The sequence below is a fragment of the Falco rusticolus genome, chromosome 13 (genome assembly GCF_015220075.1).
Source record: "Falco rusticolus isolate bFalRus1 chromosome 13, bFalRus1.pri, whole genome shotgun sequence".
NCBI classification, from domain to species: domain Eukaryota; kingdom Metazoa; phylum Chordata; class Aves; order Falconiformes; family Falconidae; genus Falco; species Falco rusticolus.
In genome coordinates this window covers 4,191,729-4,219,620 of record NC_051199.1, presented here as the reverse complement: position 1 = coordinate 4,219,620, position 27,892 = coordinate 4,191,729, and the positions used below count along the sequence as shown (strand labels likewise).

General features: G+C 43.6%; 1 protein-coding gene and 2 non-coding genes across 9 annotated transcripts; all 3 read right to left on the bottom strand.

Annotated features, from left to right (window-relative positions):
* Window positions 1-233: 233 nt before the first annotated feature.
* On the bottom strand, window positions 234-22,874 carry ATG16L1 (autophagy related 16 like 1). Of its 7 annotated transcripts, none has more exons than XM_037406408.1 (19): window positions 22,550-22,874; window positions 21,591-21,684; window positions 19,160-19,265; window positions 17,506-17,579; window positions 17,051-17,302; window positions 16,055-16,120; window positions 13,153-13,242; window positions 12,346-12,402; window positions 12,097-12,144; window positions 11,262-11,364; window positions 8,628-8,733; window positions 8,445-8,515; window positions 6,844-6,915; window positions 4,675-4,795; window positions 3,721-3,826; window positions 3,055-3,204; window positions 2,586-2,633; window positions 2,125-2,226; window positions 234-1,733 (listed from the first exon to the last, which is right to left on the bottom strand). In XM_037406408.1, exons 1-19 carry the CDS (start codon window positions 22,662-22,664, stop codon window positions 1,640-1,642), a joined length of 1,875 nt encoding a protein of 624 aa, XP_037262305.1. In that variant the 5' UTR covers window positions 22,665-22,874; the 3' UTR covers window positions 234-1,639. The 7 variants fall into 7 exon arrangements, with proteins under 7 accessions (XP_037262305.1, XP_037262306.1, XP_037262308.1 ...); XM_037406409.1 differs by having other exon boundaries at window positions 13,153-13,239; XM_037406411.1 differs by lacking the exon at window positions 12,097-12,144 and having other exon boundaries at window positions 13,153-13,239; window positions 22,550-22,873.
* Window positions 7,791-8,054, bottom strand: LOC119157123. The gene has a single exon (XR_005107388.1).
* On the bottom strand, window positions 10,779-11,049 carry LOC119157122. The gene has a single exon (XR_005107387.1).
* Window positions 22,875-27,892: the final 5,018 nt, after the last annotated feature.

The window sequence follows — 27,892 nt, the reverse complement described above, 5'->3', positions numbered from 1 at the left end:
TCCAGTCTCACGGCAGTATTCCTGAGACAGGGCGACACCAGGTTGTACCTGCGGGATGTCCAGCTAAAAGCATTACCCTCTTCCCCCTCTACACCGAATCCCACAGTGTGGCTGAATACAAACCCACAAGTCATCAGGAAAACAGCACGGAAAAATAACACTTCAGGTTCCCCTCTTCACTCATTCGGATCAAGATCTCACAAACACACAAATAAATGAATCTGAGCATTGTGGGGTTTTAAAAGCAGAACACAGGTTTATTTACAATCAAGTTCCTACGGGCAGCTGAATAAATAAAAACTTTGCCCCATATACTCTAATTCCCCTCTGCAGAAAGTGTCAGAACAAAAGGCTAGGTTAGAGAGATGCCTGGTATAGCAGCTGCCCCCTAATCCAGCCCCTCCAAAGAACACACTTCCTTAGTAAAACACTATCAGGAAAGAAGAAAATAAAGTGCAAATTAAAAGGCAATAAAACGCTGGTGGCTTGTCTTGAGGCCCAGACGATGTGGAAAGGTTTGGCTGGATAAAGTTATGTCAGGCAGCTCACACCCAGCCACATCACGGTTTTGGATGCTTCAATAGGGACAGAGCCAAGACACCGCTCCGTAGCGGAGAGGGCTCCAGCGCGAACAGGTATATTGCACATGTGCTCAAGAAGGGGGCAAGTGGCCTGGAATTGCCAGCACCAAAACAATGGATTTGGGATTTAACCCCACTTCTCTCCTGTGTTCTACTGACAGCCGCCAGGACAGGACGGATGAACAGAAAAAGGGATCAAACATCTATATTCCGGTACTGAAGTCACAGTATGACTACATTCCTTATCGCAGCAGCACAACAGAAGGTGAACTCTCTCCTCACGCCCAATAACCAAACTGTCTGTGGAATAAAAAGATTAAAAAATCTCGTAATTTGTGATACCCAAGCTGTTGGAGGGCATTTTGACAAAAGGGTGCAGGCAGAAGTCCTGAAAAATGGACCATCGCCTTAAGAACAGGTGAAACTGATAGAGAGTTCACATGACAGTGCTGGAGAGCCTGCCAGGATCACAGCAGCTCTGAACTGCGCCGGTAACTCGACGGCAGAGCTGCCAGAGCCACAGGAGACTCTCCTGAAGTGTTGGAACAGCTTTTAAGACTGCCTAGGACCTGTCCACGTCTCAGGATCTTCTCGCCCCACGCCTGAAGTAGGCCACAAGAACAGAACACAGGAGACAGGACATGTATTAAGTCAGCATACACAGTAACTTCTTTCCAACATTTCCAACTCCGAAGTGCTGTAGATACATTTGTGTGACTGGGTATTTGGCACAGCTGTCTGGTGAGGAATCCCACTAGTACCTTCAGCTCCACTTGGTGCATAGATACTGCATGTAAAGGCATGACTACATTCTCCATCCAGAACAGCTAATCCCTTGCTGAGTCCGAGTACCACAGTGCAGTTACAGCCAGAAGAAGTCTTTGACTCAGGCTCCTTCTCCATTGCTTTAGAACTTTCCTCTGGAAAGTGAAGCCCATGCGCTTGTTAATATCCCGACTTAGGATGGATCCGGGCTCAGGTCTCCATTCTGTTCAGCCATGGACCAGCACCGCCATACACAGAGGCGCTGGACGCTCTGCCCTTCACCCTCCGTCCAGTCAGAACTCAGACCACAGGACAGCCTTGTTGCCTTTGTCCACACTGACCACGTGGGCACCCGCTGGTGACCATGCGACTGCATTGATAGGAGAACTGAATTGGAAACCAGGTGTAAGTTTACAAAAAAGCTGAATTCCACAACAGTACTTGACACTGGAATAAAGCATTATAATACTCTATCAAAGAAAAAGCACTTTTTCAGCTCTCAAGAGACTCAGGTTTTTAATAAGCCTAAGAGAGATACAATTTCTTCAGAATATATTAAATGCATTTTACCAGAATCGTCTCTGTTTAAGAAGTTGAACGCTAACAAACCTAACCTTAATTCAATCTAGAGAATACTACCATGAATCCACAAAGAACCTGCATATTAAAAATTCTCACACACCAACACAAACTGCAAAGCTGCACGACTACAATTCTTTCATAGCTCAGCAAGATTCACAATCCAGATCCCCGTTTTAAATGGCCAGCTTCCCCTCACCTGTGGTGCTTTGCAAGCGTCCTCTCCAATTTCCCAGTGAGCACATTCCAGATGTAAAGGGCCCCATCAGCTGAACCAGCAGCCACATAGTTACCATCAGGGCTACGAGATCAGAGAAGGTGCAGAAGTCAGAGAATAATTTTCAAGCCAGCAATTTATCAGCACACATGATCATTCAGCTGCAACTTCCTAAGCAAGCAGCTTGGCATTAACTAAGAGTTATGTTGTTACCAGCTGCAAACACTAAGAGGTGAAAGCACTTTGAAATCAGGAAGTTTCCAAGACATTGGATCAACATCTACAGATATACTCTGTCTTGACCAAGAGGTAACCTTGAGCAAGTCACAAACTCTGCCCCAGTTTTTCTACCCGTAAATGGGGACAACGCAGCCAAGCATCAGGAATCACTCAATTTTGCTGGGGAAAGATTTATCAACTATCTTGCTTATATGTGACCTTACCTGAACACAACTCTTGTCCAGTCAGAGCCACATTTGAATCCCTGGGCACTGAAAAGTTAGAATTAAATAACTGTAAATTCATTTGTAAGATGGACTTCCAGGTTCTCACTAAAAAGCACAGTAAGGATTTCTACACAGAATCATAGGAAAAGACCTTTAAGGTCATCAAGTCCAACAATCAACCTAGCACTGCCAAGTTCACCATGAAACCATGTCCCCAAGCGTCACATTGACAAGTCTGGAATAAGCTCCAGGATCCCTTTATCACTAATCACGTTTTTCATACATCTTTTCTTTAAAGAGTTAAATTAAAAGATCCACCAGAGCAAATTCTTTGCTGTTAGACTCTAAAGAACTTTGCTCCCCATGCAGAAAAAAAGTTAGGATACTTAAAACCACTCCAGCACTGCGGGCAATCCACAATCCTAAATTCTGAAATTTCTAACGTGCTTGTGGAGAACATACTCACCTGAACGTCTGCTTGACAGCACTAACCCGCAGATCGATGATCTTCAGTAGATCATCACGGGAACAGGTCAAAAGCTCCGTTCGCTCCGAGTTCAGGTCCAGAGCTGTAATTCTTCCAAGCAGCTCCAGTTCTTTTACTATGCTTTCAGTCCTAAAGACAAAAGAAGGAAAAAAAAATAATATGTAAATCACAGTCCAGAAGCCAAGCCACTGCATCAAAACTCTGACTTGTCCCAATGTGGAAAAGAAGAGCACAAAAAGGATTACTGGTTTATCCTCACATTTTTATTCTTTCCCAAGCCAGATCTCACTTTGTGGATAACACTTCCAGCCAATAGTTAAGATACTACTTTCCTCACACCCCCACCCTCTGAAAAACTAAATATCATCTAGAATAACAAGTACTGACTGATGCAAAAATATTTACAAGAAAGCAGATTGCCTTTTCAGGAGAGAAACAGCATCCTCCCCCCCAAAAAAAAGTCCCAAACTCTAAATACTAAACAGTATAAAAGCAGTAACAAAACTCTCTTTTAACGGTTTCCTGCAACTCCAACAGTCTCATTCACTTCTAAGCTCAGGAAGAAGAGTGCCCTAGTGCAGGTTATACCTGGACAGCAACCCCATAACCATTCCTACACTACAAGCTCTCTTACAATAGTTTTACCTGATGTCCCAGAAACGAATTTTCTTATCGAAATGTCCGCTCATTACACATTGCTCAGTACATACGATGTCATTGCAGCTAGATCCTGCAAACACTGTTTTTATACCTAAAAAGGATAAACCAATAGTGACACACTGAAATCTGCACTGTACAAATTGATGACCTAAACAGTTCTATGATTCTATGAAAACAGAGACAGAAAATAATCACTACACCACACACAGCAGTGTCCAAGGAGTGCCACAGGGCAGACAAACTCTTGTCTTAGAATAATCCTGACTTAAGTCTTCAACAACCTCTCTGCCCTTCTCAATCTCCTTTGCTGTGGCTAATATCCCTTTAAATGCTCCCGTGACAGCTGCTTTACTTCCACTTCGTATTTAATTTGCTACTGTTAAACAACATGGAACTGTCTCCTTGACCTATGTTTGCAGTTCAGGTATCAAGGTAACCTTGAATCGCAACTTCTCTCAGTGCGAGCAGGTTTAAGACCCATCAATAGGAGGAAACCTAAGGAAATAAGGCGTTTCTCCCAAAGAAAAATCTGGATCCTAGCATTTCCTTTATTTGAGATGTTGAAATTTTTTAGTACATTTCCAAGAGACATTTACATCTACCTCAGGGTTAAAAACTCTGACAAGGCTCCAAGTTTTTAGTGGAAGACTACAATACCCACCCCCTGACTGGTAAACAAAGAACACTCACAGAACACAGCTGCTGTTAATGTAATAGCATTAACACTGCTTCCTGCATACGCATGATTTCTTTTTCTTACTCCAGGTAACAGGCAGAAAGAATCCAATTACTTGAATAACAACAGAAGATGAAATGGCTGCTAGTTTTTGCTTTTTTTGACTAGCAATAAGATGAAATAATCTAGCTGGTGTCAGGCTTCCATTTACATTCAGTAGAAGCACAGAACATGGATGAAAGACAAAAGTTAGGTCTCCTTACAAACTTTGCTGCGGAGGTCCCACAGCTTGAGGGTCCGGTCATGACTTCCCGAAACAATGCGTGCATTGTCCAGCAAGAACTTGGCCGACAGAACTTTACCGCTGTGACCTGTCAGGGTGTGCTGAGGATGAGAGATTTACATGGTAAAATTGCACAGTTCCACTTGCTCCCTTTCCTCGTAGCTTACTAGTTCTGCTGTTTAGCAACTCAAAGACACTCTTAAATCATAATTTGCAGGTCTACTGTATGGCTTGGAGGAAAAAACCCAACCATCTATTATAGCTAAACAGAGATTAACACTGAGTAGGAGTGTTAAGTAACACAGAGTTCAGCCTGAAGCTGGGAGACACAGGTTACCTTTAGCTGCAGTTTTTCTAGCGATTTGGGGAACCTGCAAGCTCTCCTCCTCAACACTCCACACCCCTATGTTTCATGGACAGATGGCAACTGCAACACAGCCTTGAAGGAGCAGTGAGCAGAAGGGGTTAAAGCATGCTGAAAATGGAAACTGCGCCTTCACATTTTTATAATGAGCTTCTCTCGAGGATATGACAGGGTATCTACGCTGTTGCTACACTTCCAAGCCTGAAAGCTAAGGCAACAGGAGATTTCAGAAAAACTCCCTGCAGCAGTTCCCGTAACTGCAGGGGGAGGCTCCGCAGGGCTGAGAACAACACGAACCACATTCCCTTCAAATTGCTGAATGTTACATACTAAATCACAAAACAGGTAACGAATGACTGAATTAAGAACTGTGAAAAACAAAGAGAGAAATCTCTGGTATATAGTTAATTTTTTTTTGTTTTAAATACTCAAAGGACTATCAAATTACACAAAGCAATCTGGGCTTGGGAAATACAAAACAAAACCCCTTAAGAATGGAAAGGAATGGGAGCAGTTTGGAAAAAAGAAGTAACCTGATACACAACACAAACTCAAAAGAATAAATCATTCCATAAAGACCACTTTGTTTTAAGAAAGGTCACAAACTCTGGAAAGGAGGATCTAAACTTTCACCCTACATCTCTCTTCTGCTCTTGCTGCACAGTCATTATGTACAGATACTTGCATTTAAGTAAGGACTTTGTGGCAAGATTTACCATGATTTCAGCTTCACTGCCTGCTGCTCACGTGCAAGCTATGGCAAATCCGTATCACACGCACTCCTAGAATGCACTATTTTATCGCAGTGAACAGTGAATGCGCTCACCCAAAACTGATAGTCAGCAAGGGCACGAAAAAATTACAGGAAGCTACTGTGAAGCCAGGTGGACATTTGCAGGGATAACTAACTTTGTAGCGAATAATCTATAATCTGCTGAACTTTTATTCATTATAATTCACATCCAATAGTAGGTTTTGCAACCAAACAGAAGTTGCAAAAGAACAGATATTCTCCACTTTCCTGAATGAGACCTGACATCTCCACACTGAGAAATACCCAGTGAATTACAATGCAACTCTAGGTTATAACTGACGTGAAATGTTGGAAGATTCAGAACATCAGTGTAGCATCTTCCTAAAATAAAAAGTTGAGAGAAAGCATACACAGGAATGACAACAAACAAACTTCTTAGAAAGCTAACAAGAAACTTTTCTTTTGGCCAACTAAATGTGATAACTTCTTTAAACTAGAGCGGAGAACATGATACAAAGGAGTTGGGAGGAGAGGAGGAATCTTTCAAAAGACACTGAGAATAGTCAAGCACTTTTTAGGCTTGCTGCCTTTAACAGCTAGGCAAAGGACTTATTTTCAAAAATGTTGCTCCTGACTTTGAAAAAAAAATAATTTGTCTTCTGCAAGCCTTCTTCAGCAGTCCTCCCTGGACTGAGGCTAAAACACTAAAGTGGTTCTCCACAAACCACAAGAAGTGTTTACATTTGCAAAGGGGTATGTATTGGGTGTATATGGCAAGGTTTTACTGGGGGCAGGGGTTGTATTGTGAAAATATGCATTAACTGGAGTTTCCTGCAAGACTGTGCAGAGACCAATACTGTATTTTAGGTCTTGCTGTGAAGACCCTTAAGAGACAAAAATCCTGTTAAAAAGAAGAGTTATTGAAAGTGTCTATAACTGTCCAACTTCCAAAACTGTCATGTCCCATTAGACAAAACTGGAAATACAAGACTGAAGCAAACTGAGCACTACTTTGCCTTCAAGAGACTCACCCGTAACCGATTGTCATCAACTGTCCAGATTCTGCTGGCAAAGTCATTTGAAGCTGCTAAGAGGTATGAACCCTGTGAACACAAGATTAATTTAAAACTACTTCTGCTAGTCAATATGCAAATTAAACTCAAAAGTATTTCTCATAAATTATTAAAATCTTATTAGTGCTGTATTGCCAAGGGAAAAAAAGAACAAAACCAAAAACATAGTAGCGTATACCAGTATGGAAAACTAGTGTAACAACTTACAAAAAGGCTGTGGCTTTTACTTCTCAACAAAATGTGACAGTGATTTGTGGAATCACGACTACAGATAAAAGGAATAACAATAACCAGACCAGAAAGGACATTCTCTTTTTCCTTCTGCTGCAGTGAGGAAATGGGTTCTAGTCTACCCTCATGTATTGTGGTTTTCTTTTTTTCCTCTTTTTTGATTTTTTCACAGGGGAAAAAACCCTGCATCATCTACCCCCACCGATTTAATTAGGCCTCAGACTTGAATTAGCCCAATTCTTGTAATTTTCATTAGAATTCTAACATCTTAAACTAAGATTCCAAAACCAAAATCTGTCCAGGGAGCAATAAATACACTTGTTCATGGCTTTAGGCTTTGGCCTCTTCCAAGTCATCCATGATGGAGAATGTCACGAGATTAATGCTTGCACTCCTGTCCCTCTTAAAAGGCTTTCTGAATCCTTAAAGCCCTTAAAGCATCTCACCTCAAGCAGTTCTGTCCTCAAATGTGTTCAAGCAACTTACCAAAATCAGAACTAATTTCTTCTGCAGATTAACAGTGCCAGCAAGTCTCTAATGAGCTAGTTAGTGTCCAAAGGAAGGATCCTTTTGGGCATGTATCAATAAAGTTTAGCACATAAAATCACCAAATGAGGGAAACGAGGTCAGCTTTGGTCTACTATCTATGCAGTAAAGTGCTGTGTTGTGGAAGAGGTCTCAGCAGAAAAGTCAGATCATGCGTCCAGTTACAACAATCCAAAACCCCAAACTCCTTCAAGCCGGACTGTTGGATGCTGATTCCAGTCATGTCTCCAATACTTCAGGTTAACATGAACTGAACACATCACAAGCTGTCAGCAAACACTCTGCCAGCCACACCATCACTGTGCCATGACTGGCGAGAAAATGCTGGGAGAAAAGGTCATGGAAGTGCAAGCCTTAGGATAAATCAGACCTTTTACTATTCATCACAGACCTCAGCAGAGCACTTATGGAAATAAGCTTCACAGAAAAAAGCCTCAGTGTATTTGCTTCTTTTGTGCTGTTATGCCAGCTTCAGCGGGAAGCTGAAGACTAATTTCTTACTTTAGACAAAGCCTAGTGTATTTTATCATAATGTCAGCCAATGTCTGAGCTGCATATCATCTTCTGAATTGTAAACAAAGTTGAGAATTACAGATGGCAGCATATAAAATAAAGATTTTTTGTGCAATTTTTAACCATTTGCAGTTTTACTCTCGTAAGTATTTTAAGTCATTTCTTAGGTAACTTTTTGAAGTGTTAGAATGGAAATGGATAGCAGAGCACAACATAATTCAATTAATTTACTCCAATTCCCAAAGAGTGGATATTGCACAGATACTCACAGCACTATCAAATTCTATGCTGGTAATCCCAGCATTACTACCAGAGAGGGAACCTTTGGGCTCACACCTATCTGCACAGAGAAAGACAAACAAAAGTTAAGCATAGAACAGAAACTGACACAAAGTGAACTATAACATCAGCTTGCTTAGCACCCCACCATAGCCCAAAGCAAAAATGTTTACCTCCCAAGACTTCCCAAAGCTTAACCCTCCGGTCCATGCCTCCTGTTGCTAGTAACCGGGAGCCAGGGCTGAACTGCACTGCATTCACCTCCCCATCATGTGCATCCTGAGGAGTGGGAGGAACAGAACAGCCACCCAAAACGGAATTAGCATAGACCCAAAAAACACAGACTAGAAAGCTATAGAACTTAAAAGGTTATACAGAACCACTGCTGTAGATCTTCCAGCAGTATATAGGAAACAAAGCCACAGACTGAAATTCTACTACGGCTGATGGTATACAGACAGAGCAAAAAGGCTGATCCTTACCTAAAGAAAAAAACAAAAGCACACAAACACTAGCAAGGACTCAATGGTGATAATAAACTGCCAGAAGCCTTACAACACTTTGCAAGTTTAGGCTTTATAAGGTAAGGCTTTTAAGATACAAAAAAAAAAATAAATTAAGGAAAGGACAGAAAACAGGTCATATACTGTAGTAGGAAACTAATTTTTCATTTCTCCATCTAGAGCCAGCCATGGAACGTGATCCAATCAGTTCATGCAACTCCAGAACACCAGAACACTCAAGTCAGGGTTGAGTTAGGAAAGTCTGCTAGAAAACAGCATAACAGATCAGCTGCATTCATTTGGTGTACTGGTGATAACACTACTTTATATTTGTAATTAAGTAGTACTGGCAAAGTTGTGACATCTCTCACAGAGACCTTGGGCTTCAGCTGTGGCTCCTATCTGCAGGTGCAGTGACACTCCTGCTTTCTCACAGCTTGATCTTTTGAAGCTTGAGTTGGCCACTGAATAGTGATTCTTAACCTTTTAAAACCTAAGACGATCTTAAGATTCCTTCCTTTTTTTCCCCCCTCTGTTAATTTCACAGCTTTGTACTACTTACCCACATAGTTTTAGTACCACATTCTTAATTCATTTGCTGCATTCCTTTTTAAGTATTTGCAGTAACTGCTCTTTCAAAATCAGTTTTTCGGGAAACTTGTATTTTTCTGGAACTCGTTGCTTGAACTTGGTCTGCCAGCTCATATTTAGGGGTCATCACACTTCAAATCTGATCTTTCTACAAGTGCAGAAGAGCCATTCAGAACAAAACTGGTCAAAGGTCTTGCCTAGAAACTATGCCAGAGAATGGTGGCTGAAGCAGCTACCTTCTCTGCCTTCCCAAGCCTGTTCTACTCATCTCTCCAGAAGTGAGTCTGGTCTGCTCCCTTATCTGCCAAACCTCTGGCAAAGTCCTCGCGTTGGAGGACTGGAATGTTCTGCTGGGCCTAGACAGGTCCTCACACTCCACCTGGGCTCCAAATGCAGGAGCTACAACATAACACAGATCATCTCCAGAAGGAACACATGGATTACCATGAACCGAGTACAGACTTCTTCCTTCTAACATTGCAGTGCTAACGACACATCATCTCCATACTGTCACAGTCTGACAGGCCTACTGCTGCAGCTGCTCCTACTCCTGCTGCAAGATGGGGAACTGGAATGGGGCAGCATTCCCCACGTTGCCAAGACGAGGGGTTGGCATGTCCTACTGTGGTTTACCCCTCTATATCGGGAAGACAGGTTGCACTGCTCTTGCAAGTTCAGATGATATTACAGAAGATCAAGAGAAAGGTGAAAACAATGTAACTTTTCACATGGTTCTTTAAAACCTCACATATATAGCTTTGCAATATCTTCTATGATGAAATCAGACATCAGCTGTCGATCAGCTGTGCTTGCTGTACATAGCCAGAGGAGAAGAGAGGTTGCAACGCATACTGCGGCCATGAACACCTCCCCTGATGCTCCCTATTCAAGCCAGCTCCAGGCTGTCCCCTAAGTTATGACTCTGTTCTCACTTGAGGTAACATTGCTACTCCCGCCACCCCATGACTTCCATGAGAGAAGACGCTAACAGAGCAGGCTGGGAATACACAAGCCTCCATACTGCAGTGAGCCAGGCTGTTACTCTGGATGAAATACGTAATTTCACACCCACGAAATACCCACATCCAGCACTGGAGTGCCTCAGAAAGCTCAAGAGGAATGTTCAAACAAGTAGCTGTGTTACAAGACAATTTACCACAGTATCTTTCATTCAAACAGCAACGCCCACCACTTTAAGTTTGGCCTTGTGAGGCCAAAACACATAAAGGAGGTCTCAGCTTGAAAACTTTAGATCACACACAACAAATGAAGACACCCCACTATCACAAGCTCCTCTTAACCAGTTCTGTTGGATAACATTCAGTGCCACAACTCCCTTCACTGTGGAGAACTGGAACTGAATTAATCCTAAACTGTCAGCAATCTCTTCCTCAATCACAGCTCTACTATGGCATGACAGAACAGGGACTGCTGGGAGCCAGGAGGGTAATGGAGTGTAATTCCCCTGTGCGCTCAGACCTTTTACTAGTCATCATTGACCTCAGCAAGACAGACATCAAGCACATTGGCTCCGACAAGCATCTGGGCTAAGAATTACATGGGATGAATTATGCTACCAAATCAAGAATTACTTCTCGTTTGGCAACATTAATAGAAAAGAGTTTCAAGAGAGCAGTTCCCGCACAAAGAGGATTCATTTCCTCCAAAGACAGTAAAAGGAACGGTAAAACTGAGAACTCCTTCTATACTTACAAAGACACATATGGCAGTAGTGGGCACTCTCACTTCTTTACTGGCACCTGGATGTGGCTCTACATTATCCTGGGGAGCAGGGAACGAGGACAAAGAACGTCTCCTGAGATGAAACAAAGTAGAAATATTTTAAAATGAGAACTGAATGCTGTTTCTCTTGAGTTCATCCAGATCTGTACCTGTCACTTAACTACACTGTACAGCAATTAAAAAACAGGGGAAGGAGGAGTTTAACTTTCTTTTATCCCATCTTTCAAAAATTACATTTGTCATATAACACTACATCCATTTGTGACTTTCGATATTTCATAGCACACCAGACAAGTCACCTGAACTGATTACTGACCTCATTTTGGAGCAGGTCTTTTGGTTTGTTTGCTTTTTAACAGGAAAGAGAAACATGGGAATGACTGCAGCCGAGTTCAGCCAGAAAGACTGTAACTCCATCACTATGTCTAGGGAGAATCAATATCGTTGCAACACCACATCCCAGGCAGCAAAATGCTCCACTCAAAAGCTCAGGCTGCACAATTTAAGCATAAACCTTCCACCCAATGCAGAGATTAACTGAGGACTGGCTCCACTCTGGATACTAAACACAGAGCCCAACAACTTATTTAAAATAACCCTATTAGAGGAACAAAGTGCAGTGGAAAGTAAGAGCAAACCCCAAGTATTCTCTCCACAGAGAGGGGCTCATTGCCTCCCTAACTGTAGACAGTTTCTAGGCAATGATATCACCATCTGAAATCTAATCAGGATAATGCAGCTGGGTTCCATGTTACTTCAATGGAATACATTCACATGCTGGACTAAGAGTGGATAATGTTTTCACCTGGCAGCATCAGAAGATTGATGTCCCAAAAGGGGAGACTCAGACAGACTGGAGGGAAAGGTCAGAGGTCAGCACACGGCAAGATGGAAGAAACAGGAAGTTGAGGAGAACAAAAAAAGAAAAAAAAAAGAAAGGCAGAAGCTAGAAGAAAGGCTGAAATTAATTTGTTCGTATTCCCTGCATCACCAAGATTTTGGTGTACATTGAAACCAATATACAAAACAAGGAGGTGAAAGTGTTCTAACCTACCCAAAGATATTAGTGATAGAGTCCAGAAGGCCTCCAGCTGGCTGGGAGAGTCGCTTACTGAAGGAGGGGAGGACAGGTTTAAACCTTGTGAATAGCTTCTCCACATAAAGATCAATACAAATACATGTCATAGCAACAAGTCTCTGGAAAGACTCCCTCCCCTGCAGGCCCAGTCCGAAGACAGAAAACACAGGCAGGCATCAGTTCAAAAGTCACCAGTAACTACAACTTAGAAAATAATTTGTGAGTGAAGTTTCTTCAATTTCCTTCACCCTCCACCCTGTGAATTACTGGGTTAGATATAACAGTCTGCCAAGTCTGACGTTTCAACCTAATTAATCCGTGCTCTCATGTAACTACCTCTTACTTTCCACTCACTGCTATTTTAGAGAAAGAAAAAAAGATGCATTTAATCTAGGTCAAGACATTTCAGCTAAATCTAAAACCCCAGCTATTTGCAAAGTCACATCGATATCTTGTATAGTAGCAGAGGCATAATACAACAAGCACTGCAATACCCATGTTACTGTCTATTTTGGTTTTAAACCTTTGTTTTCAAGATTAAACACAGATTTTTTTCAGAGACTACTGTAATTTAGTTAAAAAAAGCAAAGGAAAACCAGCATATCTAAAGCTAAAGCATGGTAACAGAGAACACAGCACACAAGTTTCATACTGCTCTGGTAGAAATACTAAAGCGTGTTCCAGCTAAAGACAAGTAAAAACCTAAATAACGTACCAAACAACTCCCTTATACCCCTTGTGCTTCCTTAGTGACATGGTACAAAAATCTTTTTTTCTACAAACCTGGACGTTCGGCTGACAGCTCGCACTGGTGATGTCTCCTCAGCTGTGTCAGAGGTTTCATCTGCAAGCACTTCAATATCATCATCCCTGCTGAAGTGAGAGAAAACAGCTCATTTTCAATCAGCCAGAGCTTCCTATGGAAACCACCCATTGATGTATACGAATTGAATGGATGACAGCGTTCCAGGGTCTAACCCACATCGAGGTTTATTTGGCTGTGGTAACATGCAGGTGGATCCAGACAACAGAAACACTGATCTAGCTGTCACTGCCAGAGATACTACATTCAACATACAATGTCTGAAAACAAGTACATGCAGCACCTAAACTTCAGGTTTTTCTTTCCAGCTGCGACTTGCACTCTTCACTGACAACACAGTTGGACTTCTGCCTCCCTGTTTATGTTGACAGGCATCCTTTCCAGATTCTCTTTACCACAGGGATTGCATTCAGCTCGCAGCACTACACATAGCGTTATAATGACCTACAACCTCTGAGCAAGGCTTTGCTACAGGGTGAATTATATTTGCTGGAACCATTACAAAATAGCAAAAACACGAGTTATTGCAACCCCAGACAGAGATGATATCCTATTTTCACAGAACCTTTTTTGCTGTTCCAAAACAAGGACGTATTAAAAAAACTACAAGAGTGTGAATTTTCCTTCCTCATCCACACCACAAACATCCTCACACTTTCTATACTGTTGTGCTTCAGGTGCTGCTCCATTAAGTATGCAGGATGTTCTGGTTCACTTCATTAAAACTGTTGGTGTACCGCTGAACAGAAGTGTGGGGTTCCAATACATACACCATGAATTAATCCAGCTAAACTATTCAGCTAATGCTCAAAGCTTCTTCCCCATTAGTCATCGCGGGTTCTGACAGCCTAGCATTTTTTCCTTCAGTGATGATTTTTCCTCTACCCCTGATTTTGCAGGACAAACTATTTTCAAACACACTCTATCAACCTGATGCCATTTGACTGAACAGGATGTTTAAATTCAGCATTTAAGTAGGAATTCCATTCCTGACATCAGATAGCACTCAGCTGCAGAAGAATTGAAGATGATGGGACCGTTTTTAATCTTGTATTTAAAAATATGTCTGCATTTTAAGTTTAAGACGTTGGAGGACAGTCTATATGAAAAGGCTATGGAAAATATGTTCTCTGATTGGAAGTATCAGGCTGATATTTCAATAAAACACTATCAAGTTCTGCTAATGTTTCGTTTTTAAAATCTGAAGTTTGAGCTCTTGGAATTGTACATAGCAAAAGAACTTTCCATGTTAACTTCATGTATTTTTCAAGTAAATGAACAAAGGCACACTCCTTGAAATGCTGTAATTTTCCCCTTCAGTAAGCAGCACTTTTCTACAATACAAACCCTCTAAAATTACGAAATCAAAAAGGAATCTAAAAGATCTGTGAAGCAAAGTTTGAGCAATTTACAGGAGCAATCATTTTCAAAAACATTTTTTTTTTTGTTAAACAGGTTTCTTTTTAACTTCTCAGTATCTCACATCAAATTATTTATGGAACACTGAGACCACCATCCCCACCACAACAAGAAGTAAAATATTCAAGCTGTTATGCTACAGCTACCTCTGAGTCCAGTTCTAAGACAGGAAGGTCTCGCTTTGGGTGATGGAGAGGAAGAAGCTTAACAAGGAAAGTAGCCACAGACCTTACATGGGTGTTCCCCCTCTCCGTGCAACATTATTTAGTGAAGAATTTAATATTCCAAGATATTTCATGTGCTTTTACATCAAATAATGTGGGCAAGAGGGATATCACTATTCTTACAAGCTGGGAAAGCTGTTCTCTGGCTTGGGACTGTCTACTAGCCTGTAACACAGAGGTCAGCAGTAATCTTGTCATGCAGAGTCACACCTCAATAAGCTAAGGGAATGGAAGCATTTAAACATTTATTAAAAAAAAAAAAAGCAAAGCAAATCGTGCTAATCAGTTGTATTGTTAATTGCTGTTTCAATTTTCCTGCCAAATGCTAGAAGCTCCCTCATCCTCCCCTTATAAATGCCCTTCCTACCTACCCCAGACTTTTGTGGGGGACCTCTTCCAGAGCAGATACGCTGCTCCTATCATGTGCAAGGACATGCAGCACAGAGGCTTAACGTGACTACATGATGCTAATACAAAACCAACAGATATAAAAAAAAGCCTGCACACTGCTCTGGCACTGGGCTTTAAAGACTGTCTCAGCAGTCTCCAGTAACAATGCAGCAGGTGTAGTTTTTCTGGATTTGGCTAACACGGGTGCCAAAAAACTTACCAACCTGGTGCAAAGCACCTGTACCATCAACTGCCCACTTCAAGTAAGCTGATTAAATACCACCCAGGAGCAAACACAGCAGTGAAAAAAACAAGAGATTAGAGTATTCATCTCTGGCTTGCCAGGTAAAGTAACTCCACATCTATCAATTTCTTCCTTATAGAATAAACCTCTCCCAGTAAAGAAGTGATCAGTGTATTTTCATCCACCTTAACTCACTCAGCACCTGTTCCTACAGGCAACACTTGAACATATTTTTGTAGTCTAACACTTAAAAATACAGGCATCTCCAGAGTGTGTTGCTTCATGACTGAAGAAGTATTTTGATGACCAAAGGCACCACATAACCAATGTTTTTATGCTGAGATAATATACATTCACCACATGAACCATTCTTTTCAGTCCAAGCATCTATTTTTAGCCATAACAGAGCTCCTTCTTCTGGAAGTTCAAGGAGGGAGAGTTACTGTACATTTTTGACTTTACATTGAAGTTTAAACACTCCTCTACATCACCAAATTTAGAAATAACAAAGATACCATTTATCACGTATCTGCGTAAAACTGAGGCATGAAGTGATGAAGGAGACTATAAATCAAGACTGCTTACGGTTCAACAGGCAGGGGTTCTTTGGCAGCTTCTGCTAGCTCCTTCTGCAGCCTGGCCTGTCGTCTCCTAAGAAAGGGAAAGCAAGGTTATTTAAAAAAAAGAACAAACCAACCAACACAACAACCCCCCCCTCCCCCAAACAAACCACTCAAAAACCTCCTTAATCCCATTCCAAAGGTCACCCTGCACAGTTTTGATGGGCTTCTTAAGATTTTTTTTTTAAAATAATAATAAAAAAATCAGACCATTGCTCTAATTTTACTCTGTTTTTCAAGATACTCAGTGCAGGAGAGGCAGTTTTCTTACTGTGATTAGTGAAGGACAAGATCAATCAAGTGAGGCAATAAGGCGAAGGGTACCTAACGGCCCTTTATGACCCATATGGATGCAGATATGCTTGGAGTGCAAGAACTTGACAAATAATGATTATGTTAGTAAAGATAATACAAAACTGCTCAATACTTTAAGACCTGTATTATAACTCTTAGTCTCCAAGTATTGTTAGCTTGCAAGTAAGCTGAAACAATTCAGAAAAAAATTATTATTTTGCAAGGAAAAAAACAAATGTACAAACTTATTTTTGCAAGTTATACACAGCTCAGTCTCATGGCAGCCAATCCTTCTAGCAGAATGCAAAAAACACTTCAGTTGTTTAAGTCAAAAAAGAATAAAACTAGGAGTATCAAGATGCAATATGAACAAGAGAAGGCCAAGCCTAACGCCAGCAAAACCCTCTCAGTTTTTATCTGATTTATGATCTTCAGGCCATAGTTAAATATTGCTCAAGAAACAAAAGAACATGTTTTATTCATTTAAAAGACAGGAATGTTTTCATGAAGCATCCATCAGAAGGAACACAAAGTTCTGGACTCTCATTGTGTTGTGCAAGAACAGAGAGCTCTTGGAGATCAAAACTAAATCTGGTTTTATCCTAGGCACTCAGTATTCAAAAATATATTGGGAAGTAGTTTATCAAATAGAGGTCATCGGTCTCACCTTGAATCCTTTTCATTCTCTGCATTCAAACGATTGGCTTCTTGTGCTTTCTCTGCCATCCAACGTGAGACCAGCTCCTGGTTGTCTTCAGTAGTTTTCCTTAGTTTCTCCTCCAAGGCATTGAAGGTGATCTGGAGAGCATCGTACTCATCTTTCAGTGTCTGATTAGCTCGCTCAAGATCTTGCAGTTTGCTACGCAATTCCTGGCACTCCGTTTCCAGTTCAGAGATCTTTTGCAAATACTCTGCAATCCTGGAATGATAACAAAATATACAAAACAATGAGGACCTCCTTTGGGACCTATACCATCTTCTTTGTGCCTTTTGTACAACACCCAGCAAAGGAATTTTTAGCCCGTGGCCAGGACTCCTAGAAAATATTACAACACCACTAAACAACTCAACCAGAAGTCTGGGTCTCATACCAAGAACACAGACAAAACAGTTCCTACTCACTTCGCTTCATTCATCTGCATCTCTTTGTCCTTCTGCTGCATTTGGTTATTCAGATCAATTACAGACTGGGCCAGCTAGGGAAAGGAGAAAATAACATGACAAAATGCAGGGATGCCAGCTGGATAACACACACTGAGCAGCAACCAGCTAGAGTGCAGACCAATCTAACAGTATAAGCACACAGCATACTTTTCAGGTCTTTCACATCCTTCTATACAGATCTATTCACTCCCCCCATCACACAGGTCATTAAATCAGGGAATCCACTTTCAAAAATGAGTTATCAAAAAGTTACTGTTCTTTGATAGCTCACTCCTTTCCCTCAAAAAGTTTCTTTAATAAAGTCACATCAAACTGAACGCATATTAAGAAGAAATTTTATTTTTTAAAGTAGTGGAAAAATCAATACAGAAACTAAAAATTGCCAAGTAAGCCAATGAGTACTAAGAACCAAACAAATCTTCCTGTGACAGCCAGGACCACAGAAGACCTGTAGCTCATATATTGTAAACACAGGTTTCATGAAGTTTTCCAACAAAGAAAGTTGCTGGTGGAATCTCTGCAGTGCACAGGAAACAGAGGGGCAGAGGCCAACACTAACGATGAGCTGCTGCTGCTGCGAGCTCACAGCTACCCTGCCAGCAAGCAGCAGCAAGCCCCACAGCGTTCAGAGCCTCAGCTGCCCAGGGAGAAGAAAGATTGAGGCCCAAAGAGAAGGAAAACTGAGTTTTGAGAAGAGTGCCTGCCTTGGTAGATATTTAGGATACCAGGTTGGGTGGGCAGAAGGAATTTTCAGTGCTTTTGACTAGTCAGTGCACACCTCCTGTAGAAAGCTGTCTCCTCTTTGAAAAAGCCTAAAATGACTGACACTGGAGCTTCTCCACAACTCTAGTGAGGTGTGATCAAAGGATCACGGTAACGTTTTCCAGGTCACTCCTGCCTTCGCCCTATAGAAGTCTGCAGTACCATTCAGGTACTAGCTCCTGGAGTCATTCAATCCACTGCTGTGGTTTTTAAAAACCCAATTCTGCCAATGAAGTTGCCACATCTTTCCGTTAAAAAAAAAACACAGAAAAACCCAGGAAAACAACCCCAAAACAACCCAAAAAGATGGCTTTTCCTCTCCTCCAGGCCCAAGTCTCAGCTTACAGGATTCCTGGGCTCCCTACCACACCTAAATGGCAGAACCAGTACTCCCTTTTCAGCCTAACACCACGGCATTCTCAACCTTTGCTTCTGCTTGTTTTGTCCACTCGTTTATAGCAGTGGTCCTACAAAGTGAGACAAATGAAACCACATACAGCCACCTATTCTCTCACTCATTACAGGTCTTTTCAGTGTAGAACTAGTGGTCATGCACAGCTCTAAACTGGATCAGTTCCCCCCTCCTAATAAATACAGTTAAAAACCCACTCATGAAACAAAATTAAGCACTTAAAAACTGTGCTATGCTGACAGTGTAAGCTCTTCTTTCCCAGCTGTCAGTTTTAAAGACCAACCATCTCTGGTTTATTTCAATCATCAAAATGGGGAATTAAAAAAGGGCTGTACAAGAAATGAGGAAAAAATGATGATGAATACGCTTGGTAAAATTACAGTCATGTTCACAAAGGGCCACATATGGACCATACAGAACACAAGAGGCCTTCCTAACCTCGCCACGTTTCTTATGCAGCTCTGTCAGCTCCTCTTGATGCTTTATCTTCAGCTGTGCCAATTCCTGCAACTGAGCATCATTCCATGTGCCATCATGTCCTGGACTGGAGTTTAAGAGAGAGGAAGAAGAGATGTCACAAACCAGAATTCAATTGCTTCTGCACCCTCGACAGTCTCAGGACACTACCTCTCTTGCATTCTCTATACTACATCAGAGATACAGGTCATTTATAATAAACCAAGCCACAGCTAGCTCCCCCACAACACACTTCTCACCAACAGAAATGCCATTATATAGTACTGGAAAATTACGTTTACTGAGGACTCATTTCACCTTTTTGTAAATTTCTAAAACAGCATTCAACCTCAAATGAGAGGCAACTAGCCCTTGCTTAAATTTGCATGAAGACAACTGAGTCTTAGAAGTACACTCTTCAAATTCTGGAAGGATTACAAATATTTTACCACTTCACATTTGTTTTGGAAGAAGCTGGTGGACCTCAAAGATGCTAGATATCTGGAGGGAGCATAATTCAGGGCACAGAACCAAAGGCCAGGGAATCAAGGGTATACTCCTGGTGTTACAAGTTGCTTCTCCGCTGTCCTGTGTTTTAGCCTCTTATTGTATAGAGGTTTTGCAGTGTTTTTTTGGTTTGGTTTTTTTTTTTTACAACACAATTGTACCATGACATAAGCTGGAATTTCTATACACCAGAAGAACACACGTACCACCCCACAAACTATGATTGTAACATTTATCACTCGTGTCTTTGAAAGCAGAGACAAGAACAGAAGTCAGGTTTTTAAAAGCATGTATACGTATCACACACATAGAGACTCTGAGCAAGTTAGCAGATATATTTTAAGTTACAGCTTTTAAAAAAATAATTTTCAGTTAATCACTATTATACCAGACAAACAGAACAAGGTAACTGCAAGCATCTGTTTCTGCTGTCATTCTGTGTTGTAACACTCCAGTGAGAAACAGATATTGCATTCAGAAGCTGAAAGGTCTCCCAGTGATATCAGTAACTTAATGCTCTTATCAAAAACAAAAAACCAACACCTCACTGAACTAATGCTATACAAGAAGACACTGCATTTCCAAAACACTGTGTCCAAACAGATAGGAAACTGAGCCCTGTGGTAATATCCAACACACCCTGTAACTCTGGCCATGTACACCTCTATAGACAGAATTAGGTATTCCTCCTTGGTCTTAAGGTAAGTAAAAGTATTTTTTCCTCAGCTACCTAGGATAAGGAAATGAATTCTGTTTCAAAAAACTGTCACATACTGAGGGCAGTATCAGAGTTCAGCTTAATATTTACTTTGAAGAAGATGCTGTTTCCCTGCGTTTCTTCTCACCCTCATCTACGCCAGCCTCATCTGTTAGAGTAGGCGTTCAGCCAGAATCAGATTCCCATAAACTAAAGATGATTCAAGAGAGCTGCAGTCATCAGAAAGCTTTTGAGGTCTTTCACACAGGTGTTAACTCCAGCCTGCTGGCCAAATGCTAATATTTTCCCTGCAATTCCTGTAAAATCATAAGTTCTTCTTTCCTTACTAGTAATAGTACACACTAGCCTCAACTGTATTTACTTGCTTTGTATCCCAGACACACACATACAATTTTGCATTATATGCAAAAAGAGCTTCAACAGAAGAAGCAGTTCCTTCAAAAGTAGGAAATTCTGCTTAGCCCTGCCTTCTCTTCAGTTACACCAACAGCAGAACCCAATAGCCTTTACCTGCTGGGATTTACGTCCTGTCCAAACAAGGACATGCTACTAGCATACTGGTTTGCTGTGGATTCAAATGCCAAGAGAATATGCAGCATGACAGCTGCACACAGCGCTGGAATGCTATTCCCAGGTTAAAGAGAGGAAGTTTCCTGAAAAAAATCCTGCTGAAAGCAGGCAGAACACACATTCTTTTCAGCATATGGTGCTTATTTAGGACTGACACTTCACAATCATGATTTTCTCCATTCTCCCCTTCTATGTGATAACACAGATTAAAAGACGGCCTGCACTGCAGTGCTTACAAGACCAAACAATTTCAAGAGCCATACCATTAGGAACACCAGGCAAACATAAGCATTACAAAGCAAACAGATCAGAAGCAGAAGCTCATTCCAGTCCAATTCCACACCTTGAATTTCTGATAAATTAATTTGTCCCAAAATGCAATCAAATCTTTCTGCACCGTATACTGCAAACATACTGTAACTTGATAAAGTTTAGAGTTAGTTATAATTTGGTTTTAGTTCAGCAGAATTCCACGTTTCTTTTATTCCAAGTTACTGTAGTAACCTCAAAGTTGTCTGTGCTTCGAACACATCATGAAACACAATGTGTTTCAAACAATGGATTAGGTAACAGTGTGCATGACAGACAACTGACTGACAGAAAAGGAATTTTAAATACCTGATTTCATGTCTGCTCTGCATGTCATATTTTTCTGCCTGAAGCTTATCAGCCAGCACTGCATGAAGGTCTGACTTCTCTAGTAGCTTGTTATCTGAAAGGGCAAAAAGCGCAATGAAGACGACAACCAAAAAGCAAAACCAGATTCCCACCCTCTTTTTCTACCAACTAAGATCCAGTATCTTTAATTACTGTGACACAACCAAACATTACTTAAGCCTCCACCACATGAACGTGCAGTTCTCTGATGTCAGCAGGCTAAGGCAACATTCCGCTGCCACCCCAGGAATCCCTCATTAATCCAGATGCTGTGTGTGGAACTGCTCTTATGAAAGTTTAATAGCGAAACCGCTCAAGTGCACTGCTATCTGCTAAAACAGAAGGAGTTCAAGGTTCAAACTCTTTATGGCCCCTTAGGTGATAGCAATGGAAAACAGGCCTACCAGAGAAGTGGCCATACCCCACACTCCTCACCAGGTTTGCTCTTTTCCCCCCCAGGTCACACAGCACCGGGGCCACCCAGCAGCTGTGGGTGGCCCTCGCTGCCACCCACCCCCTCACAGCTGAGGAAGGAGAAGCAAGCGCTGGAGAGACCCTGAATCGCGCCAAATTTTACAACAGATCACAAGCACCTTCAATAGCACCGTTATTCTCAAGTCCACCAACATCAGAGCGGAACTGCACAGACAATTTAGACATTCAGTCACTATCCACAGCACTAACTCGGTTTAGCTCGTGAGGGAACTGAAACAACTACTTATTTTCTTCAGTAACGCAGAAAGCCCAGTTTTTCTCAGTTTTAACAATCATTTCCCAGCCAGTCTTCTGAAAACGACACAGCGAAGCCCCGGGGGGCCTTTACCACCGCGTTTCCCCCACTTTCCGAGGAGGAGCGGGGAGAAAAAGCGCCTCTGGGCCTCGGCCCCGCCAGGGGAGCCGCGCCGCCGCGGCCCACTTACACTGCCCGATGATCTCCTCGAAGGCCTGCCGCTGCAGCCGGTCCCGCCGCCGCAGCTCCGCCGCGATATGCCGCTTCCAGGGGGGGAAGCCGGCGGCGCGCAGCCCCGACGCCATCTCCGCGGCGCGGCGACAAGGGGCAGCGGAGGCGAGCGCCGCCCGGGCCGCAGCCTGCGAGGGGCGGCCGAGGGGCGGGGGAGGCGGCCGGGAGCGCCGGGAGGCCGCGGCCCGGCGAGCGCGGCGGCGAGGAGCGCCCTCTCAGAGCCGGGGCTCGGCCGGCGCGGCCCACAGCCGCCGCCCCACGCCCGCCATGGCGCTGCGGCCGCGCTCTGTCAGGGGCCCTTGCCCCTCCGCGGCGCGCCACGATGGCGACAGCGGCTGCCCTGCCTCTGCCTGGCGCCGCCCTCCCGCCCAGGCGCCAGCGCCGCTCGCCTTGCCGCCCCTACCGCCGCGCCGGGCAGCGCCGCGCCGAGCGCGCACTGCAAGCGGGGTGTCGGCCTCCGCCGTCGGCCGGGCGGGCGGGCAGCCCCCCGGGGAGAGGGGGCCTCGCGCGGCGCCATTTGGTGTCCCCTCCCGGAAGCGCTTCTGCCATCTTGAGAGCGGCGAGCTCCGCCATCCCGCCCGTGCCGCCATCTTAGGAGGGCTCTACCCACCCCTTCGAGGGGCATGCGCGTATCCTCTGCTGCCTGCTGTTAGAAGCGGCCGCTACGCTGTCCCAGGGGTAGCACGGTGCCGGCCGAACCAGCAGCGGCCAGCCGCGGTTAGCGAGGGGACACCGGTGTCCCGCTGGCGCCTGGGGCTGCCCCGCTCCTGCTTCCCCGGCGGGCGGTAGCGCCTGCTCTGTGGAGGCGCCGACAGCCCCCGCCCGCCCCGGGGCCGGGGGGCTTTGGGCAGCGGACAGGAGTGAACCAAAGGGACGAAGGCCTCAAAAGTGTGGCCATAACCGAGGTCATCTGTCAGGAAAAAATCCTGGCTTTCTCGTTGAAGCCTGCATAACTTCCCTTCCTTCCCTGTGCATTAGCAGGATGAGCCTGGGAATTCAAGTAGATTCAAAGAAGTTGATACAATTAATACAGCTTATCTTTTCCACCGATTGTAATGCAGAAAGTGCCGTGGGTTCACTAGGATCTCCTGGTATTTCTAATTTTTAAGAGAAGGGATGAAAGGACACTGTTTCAGAAAGCGTGACTCATACGTCAATAGCTTCCCTAAAAGAATAACAAAAGCTTTTGCTAGTATGTCACCTGGCAGAGCCAAGAAGTACGTGACACTTTGATGGGGCTCTGGTGAGCTAAGTGGTGCATGCATGGTGCCGAGGGCACGTGCCATCTTACAGCAATGAGCTTCCCTGGTGTTCGTGCCTTTGCCTTGTTATTTTTAAAGCAAGATCATTACTGTGAATGAACATTAAATAGTTGCTAAAAGATGTACAGCTAGCAGGAGGGCTATGTCCCACATCACCAAAAAAAAGAGACCTGCAACACCGTTTGTTGGGTGGTCTTTGTAGTCTTTTGCCCAGATCTCCATTAAAAGACAACCTCCAGTCACCACAGGGCATGCAGAGCATCAGCTGTGAAGCTTTGCAGACTTATGCAGCAGCTCCAGGAGCGTGGCAGTGAAATGAAGTGCGATTTGGGGTTTTTTAGATCGAATTTGAAAAATTATTTGCAACATAGCATAACTGGCTGGACTGATGGGTCGAGGCCAGCGGGTGAGGGTCGGCAGGGCTCAGCGCCGGGCCCTGCCCGTGGGGCACAGCAGCCCCCGGCAGCGCTACAGGCTGGGGCAGGGGGCTGGGAAGGGCCCGGTGGGACAGGGCCTGGGGGGGCTGGCTGGGCCGGCTGGGCGGGAGCCCCCCGTGTGCCCAGGTGGCCAAGGCGGCCAGCAGCGGCCTGGCTCGTGTCCCAGGCCGTGTGGCCAGCAGGGCCGGGGCAGTGCCCGTCCCCCTGCGCTCGGCACCGGTGCGGCCGCCCCTGACTCCTGGGCTCAGGGTTGGGCCCCTCACGGCCAGAGGGACATGGAGGGGCTGGAGCGTGTCCGGAGACGGGAACGGGGCTGGGGAAGGGTCCAGAGCACAAGTGCTGTGAGGGGCGGCTGAGGGAGCTGGGGGGGTTCGGCCTGGGGAGGGGGAGGCTCAGGGGGCCCGTATGGCTCCCTACGGCTGCCTGACAGGGGCTGCAGGTGGGGGGGGGGTTTGGGCTCTGCTCCCAGAGAACAAGTGGACAAGAAGAAACGGTCTTAAGATGTGCCAGGAGAGGTTTAGATTAGGGATTAGGAAAAACTTTGCCACTGAAAGGGTTGTCAAGCTCTGGAACAGGCTGCTCAGGGAGGTGGTGGAGTGACAATCCCTGAAGTGTGCAAAAAACCGCATGGATGCAGTGCTTAGGGACATGGTTTAGTGGTGGGCTTGGCAATGCTGGGTTGACTGTTGGACCTGATGATCTTAAAGGTCTTTTCCAACCTAAATGATTCTATGATTTTAGGATAAAGTAGAATCACAAGATTCTAGGATAAACTAGAGGACAGCCCTCACAGCACTAGGACATCCTGTCCAGAGTCACTAAGAAACCATGCATTCTCTGGCAAATGTAAAAATCCATAATGGCTTGCTTCATTACTTTACTTTTAACTGCTTAACTTCTTAAGTAATGTGATTATTGTTATTATTGTAACTGAATTTGAAACTGGGCAGGGTTCATAAAGTTTTTTGTCTTGGACTACCTAAATGGTTTGGGGGTTTTCTTGAGTAAATGGATGAAGTTGCATTTATTACATTGTAACAGAATAAAATAGATGATTCATAGAACTGTGGAATGGTTTGGGTTGGAAGAGACCTTGAAGATCATCCATTCCCAGCCCCCCTGCCATGGGCTGGGACACCCCCCCCCAGCCCAGGCTGCTCCCAGCCCCGTCCAGCCTGGCCTTGGGCACTGCCAGGGATGGGGCACCCACAGCTGCTCTGGGCAGCCTGGGCCAGCACCTCGCCGCCCTCACAGTGAAGAATTTCTTCCTGACCTCTAAATCTACCCTCTTTCAGTTTAAAGATTCACTAGATTACACTGGAAGAGAGCGTGCTGCTGGCTAAGTTAATAATAGTTCTAACTGGCTAACTAATAATAGTTCATGCAGAGCTCTGTCTTACTAAGCACACAATATGCAAGGTTATGCATGTTCTCTACAGAACTAATTTGGCCAGGTGTAAGCACACAGCCTACTTCTTTCTGCTTATACATCATGCAATCAAATTAGATGTTTAAAACCATAAAATTGCTTGTAATAATCTTAAGTCCTAATTCTACAGATGTAGTTACTGAGCTCCTGAAGGGCAGTGCTGGGAGAAGTTTATCCTTTTAAATCTTCTTCTCTACATTTAATCCTCTGCAGAGAAAGAGGAAACCAAACATGAAGCATGACAAAAAGGGACAAGACTCAGTTACTCCTCTCCTGAGGCTTTTACCTTGGCCTTAATATATCATCAGCCCCAAAGTCTCTCACTACATTTGAATTGCCAACCACCTGCTTTCTTTCAGCCTCTCCAACAAAAATGCTTCAGCACATCTTTGAGAGTAGGCTTTTTTTCACTAAAACCCAGAGAGAAAATAATTGTCCACTATTTATTTCAGCAGGACAGGAAAAAGAATTGATGTGAGCAGGAATTACATGGAAAACAAAAAAAGAAAAAAGTGTGTCTTCAAGCATTAGTTACATTACTGGAAACAGTATGTTTTACTATTTACAATAACTGCTAGACTGTTCAATTAATTGTCATCTGTATATGTCTGAATCTTAGAAAAATCACGCTATGTTAAAGATATCGACCTTTCTGTTATCTGTGATTTCTGTAGTGTGCAGGACATCCTGATTTTTTTTTTACAATACCTGCTAACAATGCTTTTTCCACTCCAAAGTTCCTCGTTCTTCTTAAATTCAGCTTAAGCTTCTGCCAGTCTTTCCAATAGCACATGCCTGCTCTATGTCATCATCTGTCATCTTGTCCTCCTTTTATATCAACAAGAGTTACAAGAACAAATGTGATAAAATAGCTCGTTCAGACTGAAAATGGCTTCTTTCTCTGCTTGAAGTTTCTTTCTGCTATCACCATCATTAAAATTTGCCAATTTGTTCAACAGCCTAATTCAGGAATAAAAAAATTAAGACTACTAGCAAATCTCATGATTTTTGGAAAACTCATTCTGCAGTGAAAAAGTAAAACCTGTACTTCCAACAAGGGTATGTTCTACTCTGCATCCATAAAGGCTGAAACTTTGTTTCCCGTAGGAAGCGTACTGTGGGTTTGGTAGTTGTGCAGGGGGGAAAAAGGCAAAGGAGTAAAAAGCCTCTTCAGTGGATACAAGTAGAGGGAAACACAGGGAGGCAATTTCAGATATTAGCAGCTGCAAAGGAAGAGATCCTTGCACCAAGCATCCAAGATGGCACAAATATGCAGAAAAAGGCTAATATAAAAGTATTTTATTGATCTAATTGCCATAAGGGCCGGTTCTTTACCAAGTGATGGGCCAGACATTAAGTGCCTGTCAGGGAGGTTCATAGTGGAGCCAGGCAGAACAGTCCGATGTGCACTGTACTGGTCACAGACTCCTGGATGAAAATTAAAAATGCTGGGACAACTTCTTTCTGCAGCCGGGTGTGCCTATATGTGGGGCCATGCCACATCTTCACCAGTCCACAGGCTAATGCAGTCCGTTCATCCTAGCTGTGAGGTTAAACCCTCCACCATTTGGGGCATAGTGTCCTTCTGGAGGTATAACCTTACCTCCAGGTTATAACAGTTTGTATTTAATTACTTACAAATGAACAGGGAGATGGAGAAGAAACAATGTCTAAATGTAATCCAACATCGTATTGTCAGCCAGAAAGTGCCACTAAAGAGAAAAGCCATATGCTACAGCCCATGTTTGAAAAGGATTTCACTCAGAGTCTTTGTGCCTGCCCTCTGTGTAACTTTGGCACTGCTGGAAGGTGTTGTCCATTTTGTGACATCTCTGTTGTGCTTCTGAATCCATTCCTGCTTCTGATGGCAAGCTCCGCTCTTAACACCTGCGGTAGCTGCAGTTTCCCGTGCAGATGATGCAGGCTGAAGACCACAAGTATGCTGGGGAGCAGGTTCCCAGTTCAAAATTCTCTTGACAAACAGGATGCTGTTCAGCAGTGATAAATGCAAGGTACTACCTCAGGCAGGAGGAACTAAGCATGCAAATGCAGAAGGATCTGTAGGAGAGGACCTAGGGTTTGTATGGGATCACCAGCTGAACACGCGTCACCGGCAGCATACTAGCACAGAAAAAGCAAACTTTATCTCAGAGATACACAGAGCTGTTGACAGC